Source organism: Rhagoletis zephyria, unplaced genomic scaffold, assembly GCF_001687245.7.
Source record: "Rhagoletis zephyria isolate East Lansing unplaced genomic scaffold, Rhagoletis_zephyria_1.1 Rzeph_scaffold_00340, whole genome shotgun sequence".
Taxonomy (NCBI): Eukaryota; Metazoa; Arthropoda; class Insecta; order Diptera; family Tephritidae; genus Rhagoletis; species Rhagoletis zephyria.
The window spans coordinates 130,982-155,430 of NW_016157424.1; the positions used below are offsets into that span (position 1 = coordinate 130,982).

The 24,449-nt window shown below is 34.2% G+C and overlaps 2 protein-coding genes and 1 long non-coding RNA gene across 5 annotated transcripts in view; 2 read left to right on the forward strand and 1 right to left on the reverse strand.

Moving 5' to 3' along the window:
- Positions 1 to 6,269, reverse strand: part of LOC108359116 (uncharacterized) — a 37,774-nt gene extending 31,505 nt beyond the window's left edge. The window contains exons 1-2 of one of the 2 annotated variants that reach the window (XM_017610796.1): positions 6,032 to 6,269; positions 5,755 to 5,974 (exon numbers count right to left, since the gene is read on the reverse strand). In XM_017610796.1, the coding sequence (XP_017466285.1) occupies positions 5,755 to 5,974; positions 6,032 to 6,091 (280 nt within the window). In that variant the 5' untranslated portion in view covers positions 6,092 to 6,269. Of the gene's footprint in view, positions 1 to 5,502; positions 5,975 to 6,031 lie in introns of those variants that run through there. The other variant, XM_017610795.1, reaches the window with a different exon arrangement.
- The window catches only part of SCAR (wiskott-Aldrich syndrome protein family member 3 SCAR), a 174,190-nt gene that overhangs the window by 65,157 nt on the left and 84,584 nt on the right, over positions 1 to 24,449 (forward strand). The window lies entirely within an intron of this gene.
- The window catches only part of LOC108359117 (uncharacterized), a 25,631-nt gene continuing 4,058 nt past the window's right edge, over positions 2,877 to 24,449 (forward strand). The window contains exons 1-4 of one of the 2 annotated variants that reach the window (XR_001846880.1): positions 2,877 to 3,141; positions 3,433 to 3,437; positions 10,029 to 10,031; positions 11,100 to 11,104. This is a non-coding gene — a long non-coding RNA (uncharacterized LOC108359117). Of the gene's footprint in view, positions 3,142 to 3,262; positions 3,438 to 10,028; positions 10,032 to 11,099; positions 11,105 to 19,348; positions 19,353 to 24,449 lie in introns of those variants that run through there. The other variant, XR_001846881.1, reaches the window with a different exon arrangement.

Sequence of the window (24,449 nt, forward strand, 5' to 3'; positions counted from 1 at the left end):
GCTTTTGGCGACATTTTACAAACTAAAAGGTTTGCTGTCAAACGCCCAGTTAAAAAAACTCTTAGGGAATTCACCTAAACTCGTAATGTCTTAAACTGTGTAAAACTCGTGAGCTTACGATGCTTTAATGGGAACACCCCCTTTGTGAAAAGGTGCAAATTGGTGCGTAAAGTGACTGCTTGACAGATGAACCAGGATTTTGTGAAACAATTTTTGATTCGTATTGACACGAGTTTATTCGATACCGTGTTTGATGCCATATAAATAAGGTGATTGGCTATTTTAATATGAGATATGCAACCCTGTGTTTTAACCAAAGAACTAAGGTTGATAGATGGGTTGTTTTATCAATCTTGCCAAAGAACAATCAGCTGTTCAGTACAAAATATAAGCAAACAAACAAATGCAACAACAATTTCAAGGAGCAAGCAATAGTGTCGCCACTGGTTTGGCTTATTTAAATAAAGTTGATCTGATACCCAACGAAAGTTAAATGGCATTTAAATAACAATCCAAAATTAAAATTAAGTGTCTAACACTTGATTTGAAATTTTTCCTCTGTATATAGCTTTAGTTTTTCACTTGATAACACAGGTCCACAAAAAAAATCTATGAAAGGTTCCTTTGACCAAACCTAGTCTGTTATATGTTTTTGGGGTCACTGAACCCGAATCTGAAGTCCGTTTGGCTCCATCATGTCTAGATTTTTTTCGACCCCCAAAAACATCTCATGGACTAGGTTTGGTCAAAGGAACATTTCATCGTTTTTTTTTTTGTGGACCAGGCGAAAATTTTTAATAAAAAATCGCGCCGCAGCGTGTTTAAAAAGTGAGAACAGGTGATTTAGTGAATCTTTGTCGGTGTAATTGCCCATAGAAAACAACGAAATTTAACAAAAGTTTTTTGTTCATAACTTTTAAATGGTTAATAATATTAGCTCCCCCCCTCCGGATTGTTATTAGGGGGGCCGAAACGCGTCGTTTGGTACCCCTCCCGACCTTTCCGCACCTTTTTTAGGGGTTGTTACCCCACCCTAGAGAATTACCAAATTTTGAATTTATTTACTAAGCAAATGTTTTTTTTTTAGCCATGAGACAAAAATTTGAAGGTAACCGCTAAGAGCATGACAAAAACATTAGAAGGTAAGGTGGCGTTTCTGCCACCCTATTAACAATCTGTAGGGGGAGGGCTAATATTATTAACCATTTAAAAGTTATAAACAAAAAACTTTTGTTAAATTTCGTTGTTTTCTATGAGCAATTACCACGTCAAAAATGCACTAAATCACCAGTTTCCACTTTTAAAACACTACTAAAACGTCTCCGGTTAAAAATTTTATGCAAACCAAATCATTTACTCACTTTTATATATTTCGTTAATAAAACATAGTAAACAAACTTTGCGCCTGCCAAAATTATTATAACCTCAAATCGCTGGTATTGCCACTTTATTTCACATTTCATTTGCGCTATTATACTCAGTTTACACTATACACTTCTTCTTTTTTTACTTTCACCTAAATAAGATATTCTAACCAAAATATAATAGCAAATTTCGCTATACCATGGCAGCGCTACTTTTATGGCTTACAGTTATTAAAGCTGTAATTAAAACTAAGCATCATGGAGTGCCAAAAGTGCGATTTTTTATAAAAAATTTTCTCGCGATTTTTTATTAAAAATTTTGGGTACTGTTTATGAATTTGTACAACGATTTTGGGTTGCTGTGCCCAAACGCGTGAATCGAATCAAAAAACGTTTACACACACTTGAAGACAACAGTTCACGCTTTATTACAAAAATTTAATTNGTTTTTTTTTTTTGGATAGTTGTCAACAAATTTTGTTTTTGTCGTCATTTTACTGCTGCACATGTGACTGTAGGACAGCTGGAACACTGAACTGTGCCCGCTGTATACACTGGGTTTTGGTAGTTGGTAGTCGGCTGTTATTTCGAATCCGCAATCGTGCGCACACTTGCGCGATTTTTTCGCGCCGAATTCCGATGTACAATTCACTTAATTTTCACATCATATAAAATAAGATTGTTACGAACGTTTTCTATTAGTTTTTGTACATACCACATTTTGACCCGAGCGCACTTGTGCACAAGGGTATTATAACTTTGTTCACATAACGGTTGTTTGTAACAGCCAAAACGAATCGAGATAGATATAGACAAATGTATACATAAATGGACAGAATGAAAAGAGAAGTCGATTAAGCCATGTTTGTCTGTCCGTCCGTCTGTCCGTCCATCCGTGTACACGATAACTTGAGTAAAAATTGCGATATCTTAACGAAATTTGGTATGTAGGTTTCCATTTTGGGTTGCTGTGCCCAAACGCGTGAATCGAATCAAAAAACGTTTACACACACTTGAAGACAACAGTTCACGCTTTATTACAAAAATTTAATTTACTAAATCTGTGCATTAATTTAACAATAATGTCGGTTGGAAATATGGTATTTGTTGCAAATTTTTGTTATAAATTTGTATATACATTTTTATATAGAAGATATTTTTATAAAACACCCAGTAACCAAAATAGACATCACTGGGCGGCAGCCCCAGGTTTACCACACAGAAAGGGAATTCTAGTTACCTCATCCTTTCCCAAGGTTACATCACTGGGTCGGTAGCCCCAGTTATGTCACACAGAAAGGAGAATTCTACGTAGTAAGGGTTATAATCCCTAAGCGCGGCCGAAGGCCGCCTACGCAGAAAGGTGTTCTCTGCAAAAGGTGTTCAGCCCCCCTTCTTCGGACGCAAGTTTAACTTTGTTTTTTCCTTGCAAAAAATCTAAAATTCCCCTATTTTCAAACAGCTCCCCAGAGGACTGTGGGAGGGGTTGGGGGGGGAGGGATGACTTTTCATAAAGCGGCGTCAATCCTCTTTCGTTTAGGGGGGATTTGTTGGGCCCACACCGCCTCCTCCTCCGCCCCCACCCCTAAATCGTTGTATAAATAGCTAAACATTTCCCAAAATTTTCATTATTTATATATATATTATACGAAAAAAGATACCGAAAAGCATTGAACAGTGCACACACCTTATAAGGAAAAGTGAATTATTACGAAATACTAATACAGTGGCAGCACTATAGCTATTGTGGAATCTCGCGTTTCAGTTCGCAAAGATTGTCAGCTTCTTTTTAATAACAAAATAATCTATCTTAGGTTGATAAAACTATGTGTTTGTTTAATAAATAAGTTAAATTATATATTTTAATAGTGTTTAAAAAGTGAGAACAGGTGATTTAGTGAATCTTTGTCGGTGTAATTGCCCACAGAAAACAACGAAATTTAACAAAAGTTTTTTGTTCATAACTTTTAAATGGTCAATAATATTAGCCTTCCCCCTCCAGATTGTTAATAGGGGGACCGAAACACGTCGTTTGGTACCCCTCCCGACTTTTTCGGACCTTTTTTAGGGGTTGTTACCCTACACTAGAGAATTACCAAATGTTGGACCAAAATGTTTCAATACAAAAAAAAATATTTTGGGCGGGACGAAGTTCGCCGGGTCTGCTAGTATACATATGTATATATATTTTTCAACTGCCTTTGAAAAAATTTCAAACGGAGTTTAAAGCGAAAAATCAGTCATTTTAATCAAATAAAAAATGAAGGGCGCGTTCAGAAATGCCTCAAGCCAAAGCATCAGAATTTTTATTTCTAAACTAATGATGGAAATGTTTTATCTACGCAACTAAGTCAAATTCGGCTTTTAACCGTGGTTGTGCATATATGACAGTTTTTCTCAGTTCTTCCGTTGCTCTCTCATCTGAGAGATAAGCTGAGTTCCAAGTTGGTGTACTGGAAAGCATCAGCCTCTTTTATTTCTAAACTATAACTGATCGAAATCTCCAAAATTCGCAACCACCCTCCAGTACTGCTGGATTCAATCGCTACTTTTGAACCGCTACTGCACCGACTCCTAGGTAAGTAGCTACTCTATAACCCGTGGTAGTGCACATGGTAGTGCAGAGTCGAACCAGTAGGAAGCACAATAGCGAAAAACTACGACAGAGGGCGCCCATAAATCACGCAAGTGACTACTTCAGTAACTCCCGGTAGTGCAGAGAAAGCCGATGGTGACTACCGCCAAGGACATTGCTTTGTAAAAGTAATAGATGAAATACACTGCAAGTAGTCGGTCGGTAATTGGCGGAGTTTACCAGGTAGCTACCGATTAATTAGTCCTGTAGTCGCTCCCCCGTACTGTAGGGCATGTACAAATGCCGAATTGGAACTTAGTTGCGCAAATTGGTCATTTCTATAAGTTATGCTGACGTTTTGCAATATACCAACTTGGAACTCAGCCATATTTTGCTCTTTAACAGTTCTTCAGGTTTTAGTCCAAAAATCGCTGGAACGCACCTATTTATTTTCACAAATACATCCAAACCGACTCTCGAGTCAGACGAACGAATATCGCTATCGTATCTTATCTTATTACCAGTCGCCCTAAAACGTCCGCCGAGGGCAACTCGCCGGGGCGAGTCGTTTTCTTATTAGCTGAGTGAGTCGCTTTCTTATCGCATTATTATTTCTTCGGGCGATATTTGGAATTGTTTTTAATACTTCATTTATTTTTTGTATACAAAATTGGAACTTAGAAACTGAATTAAGGCTTTCATTCGCTATGAAGCTTGCAGTTTTTTCAATCCTGTCTTTGGTATAGACTAGACGCTTTTGGATAATACTGTTGACGAAATTAATAAGTTCGGGCATTTTTAATAACTTATTAATTCCTGGTGTAACTTAAATAAATTTGTATGTTAAAAATCTACGCGTATATACACTGGCGATGAAAACCGAGTGCATGTACGACATTTTATTACTTACAGTAGCATAACTTTTTTAATAACAAGCGGATTGCTTGGCTGCATTTGGTGCATTAGTTAAAATGAAAGGAGTAACGAAGAAGGAAGACTATCTCCATATTCTCCAAACAAATTTTCCGGTTTTTGCAGACAAAAGCGCATACCCCGAGAAAGAGGTCGTTTGCCAGCATGACGGAGATCCAAAGAATTCTGAAAAGACTCGACTCCACCGGCTGCTTGAGCAAAATTTTCACGCAGTGACCAGCACAAAGTCCAGATCTCAACACCATCGAAAAGCTTTGCGCTGTGGTCAAGAGGGAATTGGCATAGCACAAGCGAGCTCCGAGTAACATGGAAGAGCTTTGGATACGAGTAGAATTATAACGGGGAAATATTCCGAGCGAAATCAAAGAAAGCTCAGTAGAGAGCATTCTCGGACGTATGAAAACCGCAATTAAAAACAATGGAGTCTCCACAATCCCGTTGGTATCAACCTTCAAAAATCTCAAAACAAAAAATTTCAAAACTGAGTGAATAGCTGCCTTACGTTTTTTCTGTGAATCGCTTGTTTCTTGTTTAAGCTTATTTTTTCTGTATACTAGGATTTATTCCTTCGATAATAAGGACCAATTGCCAAAAATTTCAAAGCAATCCGCTTATTATTAATTCGCACTCGGTTCTGATCGCCAGTGTATATATACCATCGTGAAGCTTTTTAATTGAACGAAGTAACTCTTACTTCAATAACATTGGAAGATATCGTGCTACAATATGCTACAATTGAATCATGGTAATGGATCTCTTTCATTTGTTTATAACACGCGGTACACAAAGGCATATGTGAGCATTCTGGGAAAACTATCGAAGCTAATGATGTTAGACAAGTAATGCATGTGCCTTCTTTCGGTTCGTCATTGTCGTTATTACCATTAGAAGCGGTATCATCATCTAGGAGTTCCGACACTTCAGATTCAATTTCCCTTATTAACTCCGATTCGTCATCCCCTGTAACTGCGCCATCAACAAATTTTGTTAGACCTTCGGACAGATACTCATCGTCATACAAAATTCTGTTTATAAAGTCAATTGGTGTCAATGTGTCAGTTGATAATAGTTCAGAAGCTTCAGCTATTCGTTTGTTTCGGTTCTGAATAAAATAAAATTTTTTTAAACACTTTTGTGGTAGTAAAAATAAATATATTACCATATAAAATTTTTTTTGTTTATATGCAGTTGAACCACCGCTTTGGATGTAAAGCTCCATCTCATTCGATTTAATGTATTCCTGTTGCCCTATCGCAACAAGAAACCTAAAGAACCCACTGTTTTTGCTATCTTCTCACCAAGCTGGTTATTATACGCTTCAATTTCAGCTGTGGTGCGGAAACCAAATACCAAATGACCAAATACTGTAATTTTCTCAGGGCCCTCCTATTTAAAATGGAAATCACAAAACGAAAACTTTGGTTTTGCTCGAACAGAATATGGGTCTTCACACCGAAGCTTAGTACTCGGTAACTCGGTGTTCACCCTATTTTACACGAAAAAATACAGTAGAAAAAATTACCAAACACCGAGTTACCGAGTACCGAGCTTGGTGTGAAGACTTATAATAACATGAGATACAACTTATCATTTACGTGATTTCATGGATTAAGGTACTTCGTTAGGCAATTTTAAGTTTAGTTAGTAAGATTCGAAATATTCACTTTTCTCAGAAAATAGAAACGGCTATACATGTGTTAAATTAATAACTTAACTGACACAACTTTTTAGGAAAAATTAATAAAGTTTTTTTTTTAATAGAGCCAGGTATTGCTCTATGACTTGTAGTCTTAAAAATTCGTGCAATTTTACATTGTTATTTTACTTCGTTTGTTATTGAGGAGTTGGTAATGTATAAATTTTGTTAAATATTCGGCTTGCATAACACTACAAAATTTTTATTGAGTGTTGTAAAACGTATATTTTTGACGGTTAATTAAAACTAATTAGGATGGCTACATAATTTTAATGTAAGTAACTAGATGCATTCATTTTTTAGTGACTAATTGACGGCTGTTTTAGATGGCTACATTTTTTTACGGCAACTACTTAGCTAGCTTTCTCCTCTAATAATTTAAACGTTGTCAAAATATGATCGGCTGGCAGCAATGGCAAACATAATAATTGTCGAAATATAGTAGCGGCTTCCCTTTCGGACCGCAAATATATTAAGAAGCCTGAAATTTTTGAGGCATGACGAAAAGTTTGCACATTCCAAATCAATTACGTTATCATTAATGTAGCTGAAAACATCAATATATGCCTCTTCAGTTTTTCTGGACATCAAGATAAAAGCAAATGGAAAGACCTACAAAATTAAAAAAATTATTGTTTAACTTGAAACAAAAATAGGTAAAAACCAACTTACGGATTTGATGTAACAGACATAAATAATCAATAATTGATTAAATGGCCCACTGGTACCACTTTGAAAGTAGCATCAACCATGTAATGTCTGCGATTTGGCTCAATATGGCTCTTTATTAAAGAAACGGAATATTTCGACGAAAATACGCAGAATGGATGTGTTGCTGTGTCTATACACGCATCGAAAAAAATATCATGGTCAAGATGCTTTAATCGATCTAGAGTGTTCATAACTTCTTCATTGCGAAAAGCCTCATTTATTTCTTCGACACTTTTTGGGTTTTTCGGAATCGTTTTGTCACGAATCAGTTGCAATGTACGTTCGAACTTTTTAAACTCCAACTTAACATCCGGATTCCTTAAAAGGTAAAAGTAAATACTTTAATACATAATAATAACGTAAACATAACTTGTAGTGGCAAAGGCAGTCGCAGAAATTATTTAAATTACTTAACAAGTTTTTCTATTTCTACATATAATGGCTACTCGATTGCAAATAAACTTGTCCTATTTAAAATATAATGAGTACGGATAATTGTAGAAATTTTGTATTAAACTATATTATTGTATAATATTTATAAAAATTTTAATTTTGAGACTTACTCCAATAAAACTTCATTAAAAATATCGCGTACAGTCAACCGTGTTGTTGACAAAAAGAGTCCAATTGTCCGCAACGCTGCTTTATTTCATTAAGGATGCACAACTCCTTTTTTTCTTGTAACCTATCCTGATGGTTGTGCATGGGCGTACCCACTAGTTTAATAAATTGATTTGGTTGAACTTCATAAATTCGGCTCTTACACTCTCTGCGCTTGTTGGTCAAAAATGAGCACAAATATGATATGCCCAACACAGATTTTGTGTTGAAGCTGTACATTTGGTTATCCGTTATGCAAAATATTGTTTTTGAATTCGATCGATATCCAACCATGGATTCAATTTCAACTTTAGTGAACTGATCTTGCCTCAACTTGTGGAACGGGATTTCCGACAAATCAGTTGCAATGTCATTTTGCAATTCACTGTTTTCTTGTTCAGCCATTTCACTTTTTATATAAAATATGTAAATTTTTACACACACAAATTTACAGCACCACACATCAAACTCAAACCGAAACGTATTACTTCACCAATTCGTAGTGATCCAAATCGGGAAAAAGGCTCAAAGACACTGAATAGGTATTCTCTATACTTTCGCGCAGTATCATATATATGCCTGATTTAAAACATCGTACGTTGAAACGGTATTCAAATTTGCGTGTCACCCCCATTACAAAAAATTATTTAACTTGCTGTCTCCACATTCAAAAGTTTTTATCTTGATAATAATGTAATCAGGCAATATTTTGCCAATGGAGACCGCATATTGCTCTTGGCAAGCAATAATTCTCAGAGCTTTTATCTTGATAAATATTGCCAGATATTTGGTAGTTTGACAACTACATTTTTATTTGCAATATTGATATTTTAATATAAAAGCAAAAAATGTGCTATTTTCTATTAAAATATTTGTTAATGTGTACACGTAAAATATCAAATTTTCAAATTTTTTTCAGTGATTAAATCCGGCAAAAATATTTGTTAGAAGCCATCTCAGAAATGCTTTTATCAAGATAAAAAAATACCCTTGTACAAATATTGCCTGTGATAAAATTTATATCGTCGGTTTTACGTGTAGCTACACCTACACAACACTTCACGTTGTCGGCTCTGATTCATGGAAATAAAAAAGTTTTGATTTTTAATTTGACGAGTTATTTATTTGGCCATCTCATCTTATGCTTGACAAAAAACAAGCTCTGGTTGTCGTTGTGAGCAAGTGCGCGGAAAAGAAATAGAAATTGTTTTACGATTGATTGAGCTTTACCAATGCTTACCAGCTTTATGAAAAGTAATAAATATTAATTTATTATATATAACATAAAATTATTAATTAAACTAAGGTCGAGGATACGCAATGAGCGACAATGCGGCGCCATACAAAAATGCCGCTCAGCCGCTCAGAAATACCACTTAGTGCGTGCCCACGTCAATAGTTTTTCATATGTTTTAATTTTAATCAGCCGAGCCGCTCAGCCGCTCGCCGATTTACCGCTCAATGCGTGTCCCCGACTTAACACTGCGTTTTCACACCCAACAAAAACTGGAACAAAAATTTCTCTTATTTCTCAATTTAATTTTCAGTATTGGTTATCATTTGAAACTAAATATTTTCTAAAATTTTTTCAAATAGTGTTTATAAACTTAAAAATGGTTTTTAAAACATTTGTTTCGCCTTTCATTTTGTTCCATCTGTGTCAACAATACAAAGATTTCGAAGTCAAATTGGGCCGAACTACACGACAGTAAAAATTGTGTGCAAAAATTGCCGCAGTGGCTATGGTGTGTATTTTTGCGCGTTGTCAACCGCAAAAATTTGGCTGACTTCCAAAACGTCAATTGCTTTGCATACGTACAAAGTATGATGCTCCATAACGTCGAACTACAAAATATTGACAATGTATACTTTTCCAAAACGCATCCGAAAAGTTAAGTTCTGAACACATTAAAAACCAGGAGATACGGGGCACAGCTTCCAATTTGTTATCTTCATTATCTAAACCCTTTGTCGATGACGACATGATTTTTTTGAACGCGGCAGCGACATCATGAATTTGTATCAGTTTGACATAAAAGAAGAGGAAGAACCTTATCTGTCGCTGGAAAAATAGAAATAGATCTAATCTGGCCAGAACCACAGTCGTCGTGTAGGCCGGTCGTCGCAAAAATAATTATCTACATAAGAGTACGTGTTAAAATAATTTGACAGCTGTGGTCCGTAGCTCGTCGTTTTCATTGTGTTCGGGCTATTATCGAAACGCATCGCTAGAGCAATCAGCGCATCAGAAACAAAGTTGATGCTTCGTTAGTTATTGGTTACCCATTGGTGTTTTTAAAATGGAAAATTCAGAAAAATTGTTCACTGCTATATTGAATAATTAAAACATGTAATGTTTATGGTTGCAATCATATATGTAATACTTCTATATTGGCAGTAAGCTAACTTCTCACGCTCACGCTCGCATTGAACTGCATATCAAGCTCTAAAAGATTGGAAAACTTGGTATTTCACATCCAAATACAAAATAACAAATATTTTAATAGAAAACAGCTACATTTTTGCTTTTATATTAAAATATCAATAATGTAAATAAAAATGTGGGTGACAAATTACCAAATTGTTGGCAATATTTATCAAGATAAAAGCTCCGATAGTTATTGCTTGCGGTCTCCATTGACGAAATATTGCCTGATAACATTATTACCAAGATAAAAACTTTTGCCTGTGGAGACAGCATGTTAAGCAAATACGTTTACCTGCGGAGACGAGCCGTAAATAGGTAACGGCAAAAGTTTTAGAGATGGCAAGAATTTGTGGTAGTAGTACACTTTAGTGGAATCAGGTCAAAATTTACAGAAAAATTCGAGAGTCCACGGAAAGCGTTATCAAAATTCGATAAGTGCACGTTAGCGGAACTAGGCCATAACTTATGAAAAAATTCGAGAGGGGTATTAATCGTCGCGTTTAACGTGAATGATAATATTAATCCGAGAGCGGAAGTTAACGTTTTTAATTCATTAAAGAGTTATTTGCAAAAAACACTTGCACCAGTTTTCCTCCATCTTATTTACATAAACTAACTTCACAAATTGTTGTGCGGATTTTCACCATCGAAATATTTCAACTAAATACAGAGTTTCGTGAATACTTACATTAAAACATAACAAATGTACAAAAACTAATGAATGCTTTTTAAGTTGAGTTAACTTTTTCCATTTATTTGCGTCAAATACAAGTCAAAACATAGTGCGAAAAGTGCCAGTGTTTTTTGCAAATAACTCTTTAATGAACTAAAAACGTTAACTTCCGCTCTCGGATTAATATTATCATTCACGTTAAACGCGACGATTAATACCCCTCTCGAATTTTTTCATAAGTTATAGCCTAGTTCCGCTAACGTGCACTTATCGAATTTTGATAACGCTTTCCGTGGATTGATAGAAAATAGGGAATTATGACGGCTCAAAGTAGAAATTTTACATATCTTGTGGTAAATACGAACGTCAGAATTTTACCTAGCTCATGGGCAGACGTGAGCACTACCACAAACAAGCGTTAGCTAGAAGAGAGAATTTGTTGGTGTGCTTAATTAATTTTGCATGCTGTCGCGTTCTGATCGTTACGCTCTCGCTTGTATACGTACACGCGATGGTTATGCTGTTTGAGCGTGTGCTCGTTCTCTGCTCATGGGGCTAGGTAAAATTTTGACAGCTTATAAAGATGTATACACATAATATTGCTTGGCGGTAATGAAGAATGAATATGAAAATTAAAGCTGAAAAAGCGCACGTTACTTTGCAAGTTATAAAATAAATATAAGTTTTAACAATTTCAGCAACACACAAAAATAGAGCCTTCGCACGGGTGTTTGTTTGGTTTTTCAACTATCAACATTTTACTTTGCATTTGGCACAGCAAAATTCAATTTATTTGTACGCCCTAGCAGATTTTTCCACCCGGTTTCACCACGGAGAAAATAGTTACCGATTGACACAGGCCCTATAATCGACATTTCGTATGGCTGCTTCTAATGCAGCGTTTTTACTTCATTTAAAATGCACTATTTTATTTTTTTAATTTTTGTACAAAGTTTGATCCAAATCCAAAGATCTACCACATTTTTTTTGAAATCTACCGCATTTTTTTCCTGATTCTACCACACAGAATTTTTTTAAAGTCCGATCACTGTTAATAAATGAAAAGAAAAATTTACTCAAGCTTTTCTTCAACTTAAACCAAAACGAAAAACTGAAATTTTATGGGTTGTGTGAGGCGTGTAAGTAAAATTATCAAACTACTCAGACACGTAGTTTGGTCAAACAAATTGACCATGCAAGGTCCCTATTATAGGCAAACGGAATAGTCTATAGAGCTAAATACGCTATGCATAAGAAGGGTCTAAGGGCTTACTATACTATACAAAGTTTCCATAAACATTTTAGCATCTTCAGGAATGTGGTTTTGTTATCTTTCACAAAGTTTTAAAGAAATGCATTTATAAACAATATTAACAAAAGGTACAAATGCACATATACATTTTTTTACAAAAATATTTTAGTTTTATTTTTAATATTTTTATTGAGCTTTCTTCTTCTTCAGCAGGGAAGAAGTCCAGAAAAAAGAAGTCTGATGAGGAGATGTGGTGATCTCCGAAATAGCTGCTATAACTTCTACCGCTTAGACTTTGTTCAATTTTTCCTAATAAACAATCGTGGCACAAAGCTCAAAAAAAATATTAAAAATAAAATGTTAATAAGCCACAATAACATTGACAAATACTTTAGTTTTATTTGCACTTTTATGGCATCAGAGAAGGCCATTACAAACTCAAATTCATTTAATTTAAAATTTCAAATCAACCGGCCTATTATAGATTTCGTTGTCATGCATGATTTTGAAATTCAGTGTGAAACGCAATTTTGACAGTTTTTCGAGAAAATATTATACGAACGATTTTGGTTATCGGAAGAAGTGATAAGATAACTAAAACCAACCAAATCATTCAAGAAGCCAAATAAGAAACTAAGTGGATATTTTACACTGAAGGAAATAAAAATGTAAGAAGCGTTTATTAATGGTAGAGTGCACAAATTGAAATATATTTTTCCAAAGATCAAGACCATCCACAAAACGAATCCTTTGCCAGAACCCAAGCAGACATTTTTGAAAAAATGCGCCTATGCTGGATCGTCCTATTAACTGAAGGAGATAAGAGTCTGTAATATTTATTCATCTATGTATACATGCAAATGACTGACGTTTAAGTCTATAAAATAGTTATTCCGTGCGAGTCGCTCGGTTTATTTCGCCGTTTTTCAATTTTAAGCGTCATCTGGATATCTTCTCTACATTAACATGGTTGCACTTTACATTTGTGCATTTTTTGTGCTAAAGGTTGCGCTCATCCTTACTGTGTGGTTACATATGCATTATTTCGGTTTTCAACCGAAACTGTGCATGTATGCATTACTTCGTTTTTCACATATGCATTATTTCGGTTTTCAACCGAAACTGTGCATGTATGCATTACTTCGTTTTTCACATATGCATTATTTCGGTTTTCAAACGAAACTGTGCATATATGCATTACTTCGTTTTTCTCATATGCATTATTTCGGATTTGAACCGAAACTGTGCATGAATGCGTTACTTCGTTTTTCTCATATGGGTGTTTCCATGAAAATGTCAACCAGGACTGAAAAACTAAAAATAACTGAAAAGGGTTTTTAAGACGAATTAATAAGAGTAAAATACTCGAATTTTTATATTATAGAAGTATTTCAGCTTATTGCAATTTTAAAACTCCAAAATTTAAGAGTAAAACTGAGTGTCTCTTCGACTCAGTTTTCTCTAATGAAATGAACTATTTTCTCTCTCCTATTAACTAAATTAAGAGATTTGAAACATTACAATTACATCTTAAAATCAAATTTGCAATAACAACTAACTATAAAAATGAGAAAAAGGAGAAGTTTGAGCTCGGTTAACGGTAATTTTTTGATTTGCTTCTGATAGTATTCTAATGTCGCGTACGTTATGCAAAAACATTGTTTGTCTAGGTCATTTGTATATTGGCAGTCGCAGGTAATGCAGATTACAATTCTTAAGCGAGAATTCTTCCAGTTAAAGATATACAGTAAAATTTTCTTTCCAACCGAAGTAAAAAATTTTATTACCCTTTTAAGTTTGTCGCATACGTTACTGTAAGTACGAAAATTTCAATCAGATACATCAAAACCAATGTTAATTGCAAATTTTCCATTTAAACTATTTAGAATAGTTGCAAAACAATGAAACGGTGGCGGGAAGAGTTCTCAATAAATACATTTTATTAGTTACGAGAAAAATTGTCGCGTACGTTATTGTTTTTTTAATATAAAACTAGCCAGAGATAATTTCTCTTAAAATATGAAAGGATTGTAAAGGTACATTATTTAGCTTAGTTTAGGAATATTTAAAGAAAAGAAAAACTCCCATGATTCGCAGACTTTCGCATATATGCGTGTTTCCATGAAAATGTAAACCGAAAATGCAAGCAAATGAATTCAAACGGCTTTATAACTTTAAATTTCGTATTCAGATGGCGGAAAAAGGTTTTGAAAAAGCGAAGCGGTGGAGAGAAGAACTGAAAAAATTTAATTTAATATGTGTTACTAGTAAAAATATTGTATGGGGGAAAATCTGTCGCGTACGTTATGTCGCGTACGTTATTATAATTTTTTTTAATAAAAACTAACCAGAGATAATTTCTATCAAAAAATGGAAGGATTGTAAAGGTACATTATTTAGCTTAGTTTAGGAATTTTTAAAGAAAATAAAAACTGTTTTCAACCGAAACTGTGCATGTATGCATTACTTCGTTTTTGTCATATTCATTATTTCGGATTATAACCGAAAGTATGCATATGCATAATTTAGTTTTTTTTTCTCATATGCGTTATTTCGGTTTTGAGTCGAAATTATGCATATATGCACTGTTTCGGTTTCTGTCATATGCATTATTTCGGTTTTGAATCGAAACTGTGCATATATGCATTACTTCGTTTTTCTCATATGCATTATTTCGGATTTGAACCGAAACTGCATGTATGCACTATTTCGGTTTTCGTCATACGCACTATTTCGGTTTTCGTCATACGCACTATTTCGGTTTTTAAGCGAAAGTGTGCATATGCATAATTTCGGGTTTTTCTCATATGCATTATTTCGGTCTTCAACCGAAACTGTGCATGTATGCATTTCTTCGTTTTTCTCATATGCATTATTTCGGGTTTCAAACGAAAGTGTGCATATGCATAATTTCGGTTTTTTCTCATATGCATTATTGCGGTTATCAACCGAAACTGTGCATATATGAATTATTTCGGTTTTTTTCATATGCATTATTTCGGTTTTCAACCGAAACTGTGCATATATGCATTATTTCGGTATTTTTCGTATGCATTATTTCGGTTTTTTTCATATGCATTATTTCGTATGCACAGTTTCCATATGCACAATTTCAGGGTGCCACATATTACACCCCATTTCAGGGTATGCGGAAAGAATCTCGCTAACGACGTTGCCGTAATTTGCACTTCTTTTATTGGGAATGAAATTTTCGGTTAGGCATATGAAGCTTAGACCGGTTCAAACAAAAATTGTTTTCATCTTTTCATATTAGTAGAGAAATGAGTTGCTCTACATGCCCACAGAAATTTTTTCAAAGACTCCCCCCCATAATCTTGAATATCAGATTAGCGAATCGTATTAGAACGTCAAAACTTTTTCATATAAATCTATTATCGTCTTAGAACTCAAAATGTGTATAATTGGAAGCTATTTCGAAAAAATCATCAGGTTACTAGGGGTAGTTTTTAGCCAGGAACTCAAATATGTTGATATTTTTATCTTACCAAACAATCTAAATTAATAGTAAATAGAATCTGCAACTAAAAATTTACAAAATCATGAATATCAATTTTCAAATTGTCCAACTATCCCCAAAAATTGTCCAATATTATCAATACTATATACCGTCCTATTCCATTTTCCGACCTTTTCACCGATGTCAACGGAATTTCGTTATACTTTATTAAATCCGAGCTATTACCGATTTTTCTCATTAGCAGCACACGCAGACATAGCTTGTTTCGTTTTGCCACCGCGCATGAACACCGGGTGGTTATGATGCAGACAAAGTTAAATTGGAGTTCTCAATTTGTATGTTCATTATATAAAATGGTAATCATTTATATAAACAGTAATAGCAATTTTATTTTTTTTATTTTGATATAAAATTTCCTGAGGCGATGGATATTGTTGAACTTTTAAAATGAAACTTAATCTCATTAAATATCTTATATGTACATATACTGAAACAATTTTTAATTTCTTCATTACGCAGAATATACGTTTATATATGAATTCAGGAACAAAGTCGAAACTCTGAAATCAAGGTGAAATTATTGTATAATTTCGTCTGCTGTGCATAAGCGGGGCATAACTTAGAGCTTCTCTGAAATCCTTCAGAATATTTTGAAATATTCGAATTTGATCACATATTTTTTTCCCCTAACTCGATAAAATTCTGAATAATGATTATACCTTAGAAATAAAATCATTTTGTTCTTCGAAAAATGCAAAAAAAACATTACATACATAGAGATTTGCAAAGCCACATTGCGCATGCGCAATATCTCAAAGTTTGAATTTGGCGTAACGAAAACATTGCAGATTTATATTTTTACATCTCTTCTTTCCCCAAGATTAGGATAAGAGGCATTTCATGTCACCGCGGCCACCTCTGTGCGCGACCTCTAAGGATTTGGATGAAAGTTGAAGAGATTGGAGGTCTAGGTGACATGAGTATACGTGCAGCATATTTTGCCGATATGAGGAAGGATTGCCTATTTGCACGGGACTTAAATTTTAAGAAAACGCCATACATACCTTTCTTTAAAGCGCTGTATCTTGGAAACCTTTTAACGCAACTTAATGAAACAAAATGTATTTCTTCCGTCTTATTATGACCTTTAATTGTACATTTTTTACATTAATGTGCATCGTATAGAAAACAAAAATAAGTTAAGTAAACATTTTTCTATTGGATTTTTTTGTCTATAGCATTTAAAAAAATTTTTATTTTTACATAAAAACATTGTCTATAATGTCAACTGTAAGTACCCAAATGGGCGTAATGGGCTACTTATGCATTTGGACTCTAGATCGTCTAACGCTAGAGCAATATGATAAATAGACATTCAAATTTTATGAAATTGTATATTTTTGAAAGAGTAAAGGTGTGTAAAAAACAAGAACAATAGTGACACGTAAAGTTAAAAGGGACCTACGGTCAGAAAAAATCGGTTTTCACTTTTTCATCGACTCTTATAGTAAACGGGCCACTCTTTCCAATGCAATTAACCGCAATTGAAAGGACCCCTCTAACAGAAGAATGCTACAAGAAGGAACTGGATACAATATATGCCATTGCGGAAAATAACGGATATAGGAGAGGCCTGGTGGAGAAGTTAAGAAAGGACACAAAATCGAAAAACACTAGCAAAGAGGAAAACAATAAAAAAACTTGGGCAGTTCTAACTTACACAGGAAAGACATCTTACAAACTTGCCAAATTCTTTCATAAGTACGACATTCAGACATCATTTAAAACAAGGAACACAGTGGGAAATATATTGAAAGAGAAAATAAGCGAGGAAGACCCGCTAGATAAACAGGGTGTTTAGAAGTTAACCTGCGAGTGCCGACACACTTACATAGGACAAACAGGGCGAAATATAAGAACAAGGTATCGAGAACACATAAGGGATTATAATAAGAAAAAACGAAAACCAGAGGCTGCAATAGAATCGAACTTCGCGAATCACATGATCAAAAATAAATGCACACCAATGAAGATTGGACAAACAACAGAACTTCTCCGTGTACAACATAAAGGACAAAGATTGAATATATTAGAAAATATGGAAATATATAAACAGAAGACCTTCAAAGGACAAATAATAAATGAGCAAATAAATACTGTATCGGACGTACTGTTTGAACCTCTAAAACTACTGTACAAGAAGAAGAATGACAACAACAAAATATTAAGGACAGATATGGAAGGGAATACACCAACTGCAAAAACAAAGGGGTAAAAATCACGGACTTCTACCTGCCGTCAAAAACGAGCCAAAACAATTCATCTACCTATTGAGTACCGCAAACACTGCAAAACTAAAAAGACGCACCTAACAAAAGAAAGAGGTAGTTAACAAGGAGTATAAATACGAGCAACTAACAAAAATTATGCAGAACGAAAAATGACACTGAAGATGGCACAACGCCGAAACCGGTTTGTCTCCAAACCAAACCCACCCTGTCGGAAACAACAACAACCAAAAAGGAAAGATTTTTTTTTCATTAAATTACCCAAGCTAATGCTAATGAAAAAATTTTAATGCACTAAAATGTTTAATACTTTTGCTCGTTTGCATTATTAAAAACCATAAATTTTTTTTCTAGTAAAATATAAATAACTTCTTTTGGAAGGACTTGGAATAATTACTAATAGTTTTTTCAGCTTTATTATATTATGTGTATTTGTAGAAAAATTCTTCTAAACATTGTTAGATGTTTTATGGAAATGAAAGCCAATGTGCATGCAACGCAGAGTGCTTTTGTAGATGTTTATGTTGATTGTTGATGCATACCGATTACATGTATTAAGTATGAGCCAAAAACGGACAGATAGCCAGTTTACCAGCGCATGTACACGACTGAGGACCTACTCTGATCTAAATCAATCAATAAACCGTTTTTTAGTTCCATTTGACAATGTGATTTTACCTATTTAACGACAAATGCCATTGAGCTTGACATAGTGACAACCAGCCGTAACGGCCGTCACTATCTTTTTTGACCTTAAAATTCTACCCTCAACGTCAGCAAAGAATTTTTACTTCAAAATAAAATTAGTTAATGGGTTTTTAATGCTTGTTATAAATTTAATGCAATAAATTATTGCAATAGCATTCATTTAAACATTTTAATATTGATACAAAAAAAATCATTAGCATTGTTTCTTCGGAAATAATGCATTCAAATTTTCATTTACATTAAATATCAAAAATTAATGCATTAATCTTTTTCATTTACATTAATATGCTATGTATTAAAAAATTTAATGAATTTTTCACAACTCTGCTTCAAGTTAGCTACTTTCACAAAAAAAAGTAACGAGTTTCAAGCGATTCCGATAAATTTTTAAAAAAGTCATCCGCCATTTTGAATTTTGGAAAACTAACTTCGGATTCGTAATCAGAGACCCCGAAACCCCCCCGAGCAACGAGTTTCAATCCATTAAAACGTTCAGAAGCATCCAAATCAACTTGGTAAACTTCAAAGTTGTTTTTCTCGAATACAATGCTGCTTTTGAGAAAAATCGGTAATAACTCGGATTTAAAAAAATATAACGAAATTCTGTTGATGGCATTGAAAAGGTCAGAAAAAATAGAATAGGATGGTATATAGTATTTAGAATATTGAAAAAATTTTGGGAAAATTTTAAAATTGATATTTATGATTTTGTCAATTTTGAGTTGGAGATTATATTTACTATTAATTTAGATTGCTTGGTAAGATAAAAATATCAACATTGAGTTCCAGGTTAAAAACTACCCCTAGAAAGAAACCCAGTGATTTCGAAATAGCCCGAAATAGCTTCCAATTATACACATTTTGAGTTCTAGGACGATAATATATTTGTATAAAAAAATTTTGACATTCAAATACGATTCGCTTATCCGATATTCAAGATATTGGGGAGAGCCTTTGAAAAAATGTCTGTGGACATGTATTGCAACTCATTTCTCTACTAATATCATGAAAAGATGAAAACAATTTTTTTTTGAACCGGTCTACTGTCGCATGTCCAACTGGACTTAATTTAGATGCAAAATGTTCGTCATTCGTTACCCTGCGAATTTGTGGTCCAACAAATATCCCTAAGGTTGAAGATTTGCTATACATAGCCCAGCAAACACAGTCTTCAACGTTAGAGGAATTTGGATTTCTGCATTAGATAACTAGGGTAATTCTCTAATCGTTCTCGAGTCGATGACGAAGTTAGAGAACTACATTAGAATTCGATTCGAGAACGATTAGAGAAACGACGCAAATTCAAATAAATGTAAATAAGCAATCAAATAAAACACCTCTTTGAGGTAAATGATTCGAGTGACGAAAGCTGAATTAGAAACACAAAATTTATGATATCAATTTCGTGACGAAAATTATACGAATTTTTTGACCTTACCAACGATATCTCAAACATCTCGTGTATATATAAGCGAGTCATTTCAGCATGCTACTGTGGCTGCTTTCGTCACTCGCGCGTACTGCCGTTCGCTGTGATATTCCAAATGAAGAATTATAAATTATTTTTAAGTTCAAATAATCCATTATTATTTTATTGCGAATACATTTAATACAAATTTTGTACACAATGCGTGTTATTTAATAAAGCAAAACAGCAGTTTGAAATTCACATTCGAATCCCATTAGAGACAACTTTAGAATTCGATTAGAGAATTAATATTTTCTCGAGTCGAGAACTATGTCCCATTTTTGTTTTCTCTTTCGTTCTCTAACGTTTGAGATTGGAGAATGTGGCTAGTTCTCCAATCATTCTCTAACCGATAACTAACCTCAATGTTTGCTGGGAGTATCCTCGTTTGATAGAATATGATAACACAGTGAAGCCTCTCATAGACGGATGCTGTAATAAGCGGACATTTCCTATAAGCGGACGCATTCTTGGGAACGAACAATTTTTGGTTGTTTTTTGCATACAAAATGCTCTCCCATACATGAACTTTCCGATAAACGGACACGCCCGTTTCGCCCCTTCATTAAATAGAGCATGTTTTTCTTCGGTTACTGGGACGAATCGAGAATTTAGGACGACAAATATGTTTTCTTCATATGTATTTAACTGATTTCAATGAAACTTCTACGTAGGGGCATTCGCGGTCACTGATTACGAATATCATATTAAATTTTCGAAACTCACAATGGCAGAGCAATATGGCGTACGAATTAAAAAAAACTATAGATTATTATGAAAATTGGAATCCAGGGGGTTTCAGAGTCACTGATTACGAAATTAATATTGTATTTTCAAAATTCAAAATGTCGCAAAATGTTACTCTTATGTCATGTACTACGATTATGACTATGTTCAAACAGGCACCTAATGGAACCTTTTCACCAATTTAAGCCTTAACTGTTACCCAATTTATCATACAAAAATTCAAATTAATAATTAGGTGGCAATTAATTTGTATCAGATTCTCTATGCATCCCTGCTAGGTATGTTTAATTTTGACTTGGAGGTATGTTTATTGAACAAAGAGCAATCAGCTGTTTGTTTCTGGTGCTCTTTTACAGCTGATATTCCATTAGGGATGGAAAATTAATTTATATAATATTGTACCTAGTTTGCAGAAATCTTTACCTAAGACTGATGTACATAAAACGTAAATATGTATTTCTATATAAAGAAAAATAGGAGGATAACAATTCTTTACTCACATTAAAAACAAATCTCTTCGAGCAGTTCGAGGCAAAACTATGTTGTAGAAAAGGTGAATCACTTTCCTCCCACTTCTTCTATCTGACGTTTTAAAAAGAAATATTTTCCGTCTATCAGGCGAAATCAACTACAGTTGCGTTACTTTGACCACGCTTCTGTATCATTTGTATACCCCTTCACAAAGGAGGGAAGCTATTAGATCAGTTGCCCGCACCAGAAAATGCATTGAAATGTCAATAAAAATAGGAACTGATTTCCTGAGAAGTTATTTGGCTACGTTCGAAATGTACCTAAAATTGTGTGTTTGTACCGAATTTACTTTCAAACTAAATAAAGGTACGATTGTACCAACTTTTCCATCACTGTAGGTAGTCCAGCAGCTGATTTCGTATCGCTAATTGCGCAGCTGACGTGTGTGTGTTGTGACCACCTAACTCAATGCCGCAATTTAAAGCTTAATTGCCTCAGCTAATTGGCCTGTTTAAACATATGCCATACGACGTATTGTTGTCTTTCTTGCTCATAGGTTTATCATACAAAAAAGTTATCTCTCATTTTCATTTGCTTATTCACCATTCTTTTATTCATTCGCCGATTTTCTTCGTTCGTAGCTTGATTTTTTCGTAAAAGAAAGGATTAAATACAATGAAAAAACTAAAAAAAAAATATATGTTTTTAATTTTTCCTTGCTAAAGTTTGAATTTTTTTCAGAAAATATCCACACTAAATATCTTAAAATTTTAGCGCGATACGGATTTTCTGAAAACGGTATCGTAATCTAGAGGTCAAAATTAAATTTAAGAGTTTGGCCGTCTAGCTGAGATATTTTTGCCACCCTATTGTGTGATTAAATAGGTTATAGTTTTCTAATTTCTTGATTTCAATTATATACATACATATATAATTATATGAATTTTGGAAATAAAATTTTTAATTCGTAATCAGTGACTCCGACAGTTCTTAGCTATCAAGTTTCATTACAATCCATAATTATTTTAAAAAAGACGTCCGCCATATTGGATCCGCCATTTTTAATTTTGAAAATTTAATACCAGTTTCGAAATCATTCGTCGTCCCCGGATACCAAGATTCATAACAATCACCAATGTTTTAAAAGGTCGTCCGCCATATTTGATTCGCCATTTTGAATTTTGAAAACTTAATACCAGTTTCGAAATCAGCGACGACGAATGCCCCTGGATACCAAGTTTCATAACAATCAATATTTTTTTTTTTAGTTCATCCGCCATATTTGATCCGCCATTTTGAATTTTAAAAATTTAATATATATTTCGAAATTAGTGATAACGAGGACCCCTAAATACCAACTTCCATTGAAATCTGTCAAATACATATTGAGTAAACATTTTTGGTGTCCTATATTCTCGTTTCGTCCCTATGTGCGCCGGTCGTTTTAATATTTTTTTAATAGTATTCGTTATTCTTCATTTGTGATAAATAGTTTTAAATCTTTTCAATAACACCATTGCTTTAAAATGTTTGTACCCATGCAGAAATGCAAGTGAAGTTACGGCTTAATAAAAACCAAATCTTTTTTATGTTATTATTTGTAAACAGTTCGACGAATAAAACTACCCCAAAGAAATGGTCAAGAAAAATTTATTGAGCCAAATTTTCTTATGCAGTACGAAGTTCTTAAGAAATTTGCTACGCTTTCTTCTATGGTTTGCTAAAGTTTGTTTGCGAAGAGAACAAGGTATCCTTGTTTTCAACAGAAATATATACCCGTTCCATTATTTCGGAAGCAAAAAGAGAGACAACAGGCTGTAAAATATCAGATGTCAAAACTCCTTGGACACTACTATTCACACACACGAAATAATAGCAATTTATTTCTGGACCGTTTTCTTAAAAGGTCGGTCCTTAGCTTTATACATTGAAATAAGCAAAATAAGCATGATCGTTAAAATTAAGCTTGGAAACTATGAATAAGCAAAATAAGCATTCCAAGCATAAGCTTAAACTTTTCGGCCCTGGTCATCACTATAAGTGTAGTCACTAGTTGGCGCTTTATCTTTGTTAAAGACCGATATAGGCATCGTTACGGATTTAAGATAAGGATAATGCACAAGATGTCATGTTTCATATTTGTATTATGGAACGAATTTCCGTCATCCCTTGTCAAATTTGGTTTGGAGACGGAATACACCGACTGCAAAAACAAAGGGGGTAAAAATCACGGACTTCTACCTGCCGTCAAAAACGAGCCAAAACAATTCATCTACCTATTGAGTACCGCAAACACTGCAAAACTAAAAAGACGTACCTAACAAAAGAAAGAGGTAGTTAACAAGGAGTATAAATACGAGCAACCAACAAAAATTATGCAGAACGAAAAATGACACTGAAGATGGCACAACGCCGAAACCGGTTTGTCTCCAAACCAAATTTGACAAGGGATGACGGAAATTCGTTCCATAATACATCATACACCCACCCTGTCGGAAACAACAACAACCAAAAAGGAAAAATTTCATATTTGTGTTTACAAAAGTTTGTTAAACAAAAATAACAGTTTTTTTGTGAGTGGTATTTCCGATAATGCCATAGCATAGCATTGGAACTGAAAATGGGAATCTTTTTCCCACTTTTTGAATTCCAAGTTATTGTTACAGATGCACATGCTACACATAAGGCACCCTGAAATTGTGCATATGGAAACTGTGCATACGAAATAATGCATATGAAAAAAACCGAAATAATGCATACGAAGAAACCCGAAAAAATGCATACGAAAAAAACCGAAATAATGCATATATGCACAATTTCGGTTGAAAACCGAAATAATAATAATAGATTGGCGCTTACACATATGTTAGTGTTTGGCCAAGCTTCTCCTCCGATTTGTGGCGTGCGCCTTGATGTTGTCACACAAAGCGGAGGGACCTACAGTTTTACGCCGACTCCGAACGGCGATTGTATTTTTATGAGAAGCTGTTTTTCATGGCAGAAATACACTCGGAGGTTTGCCATTGCCTGCCGAGGGACGACCGCTGTTAAGAAAAA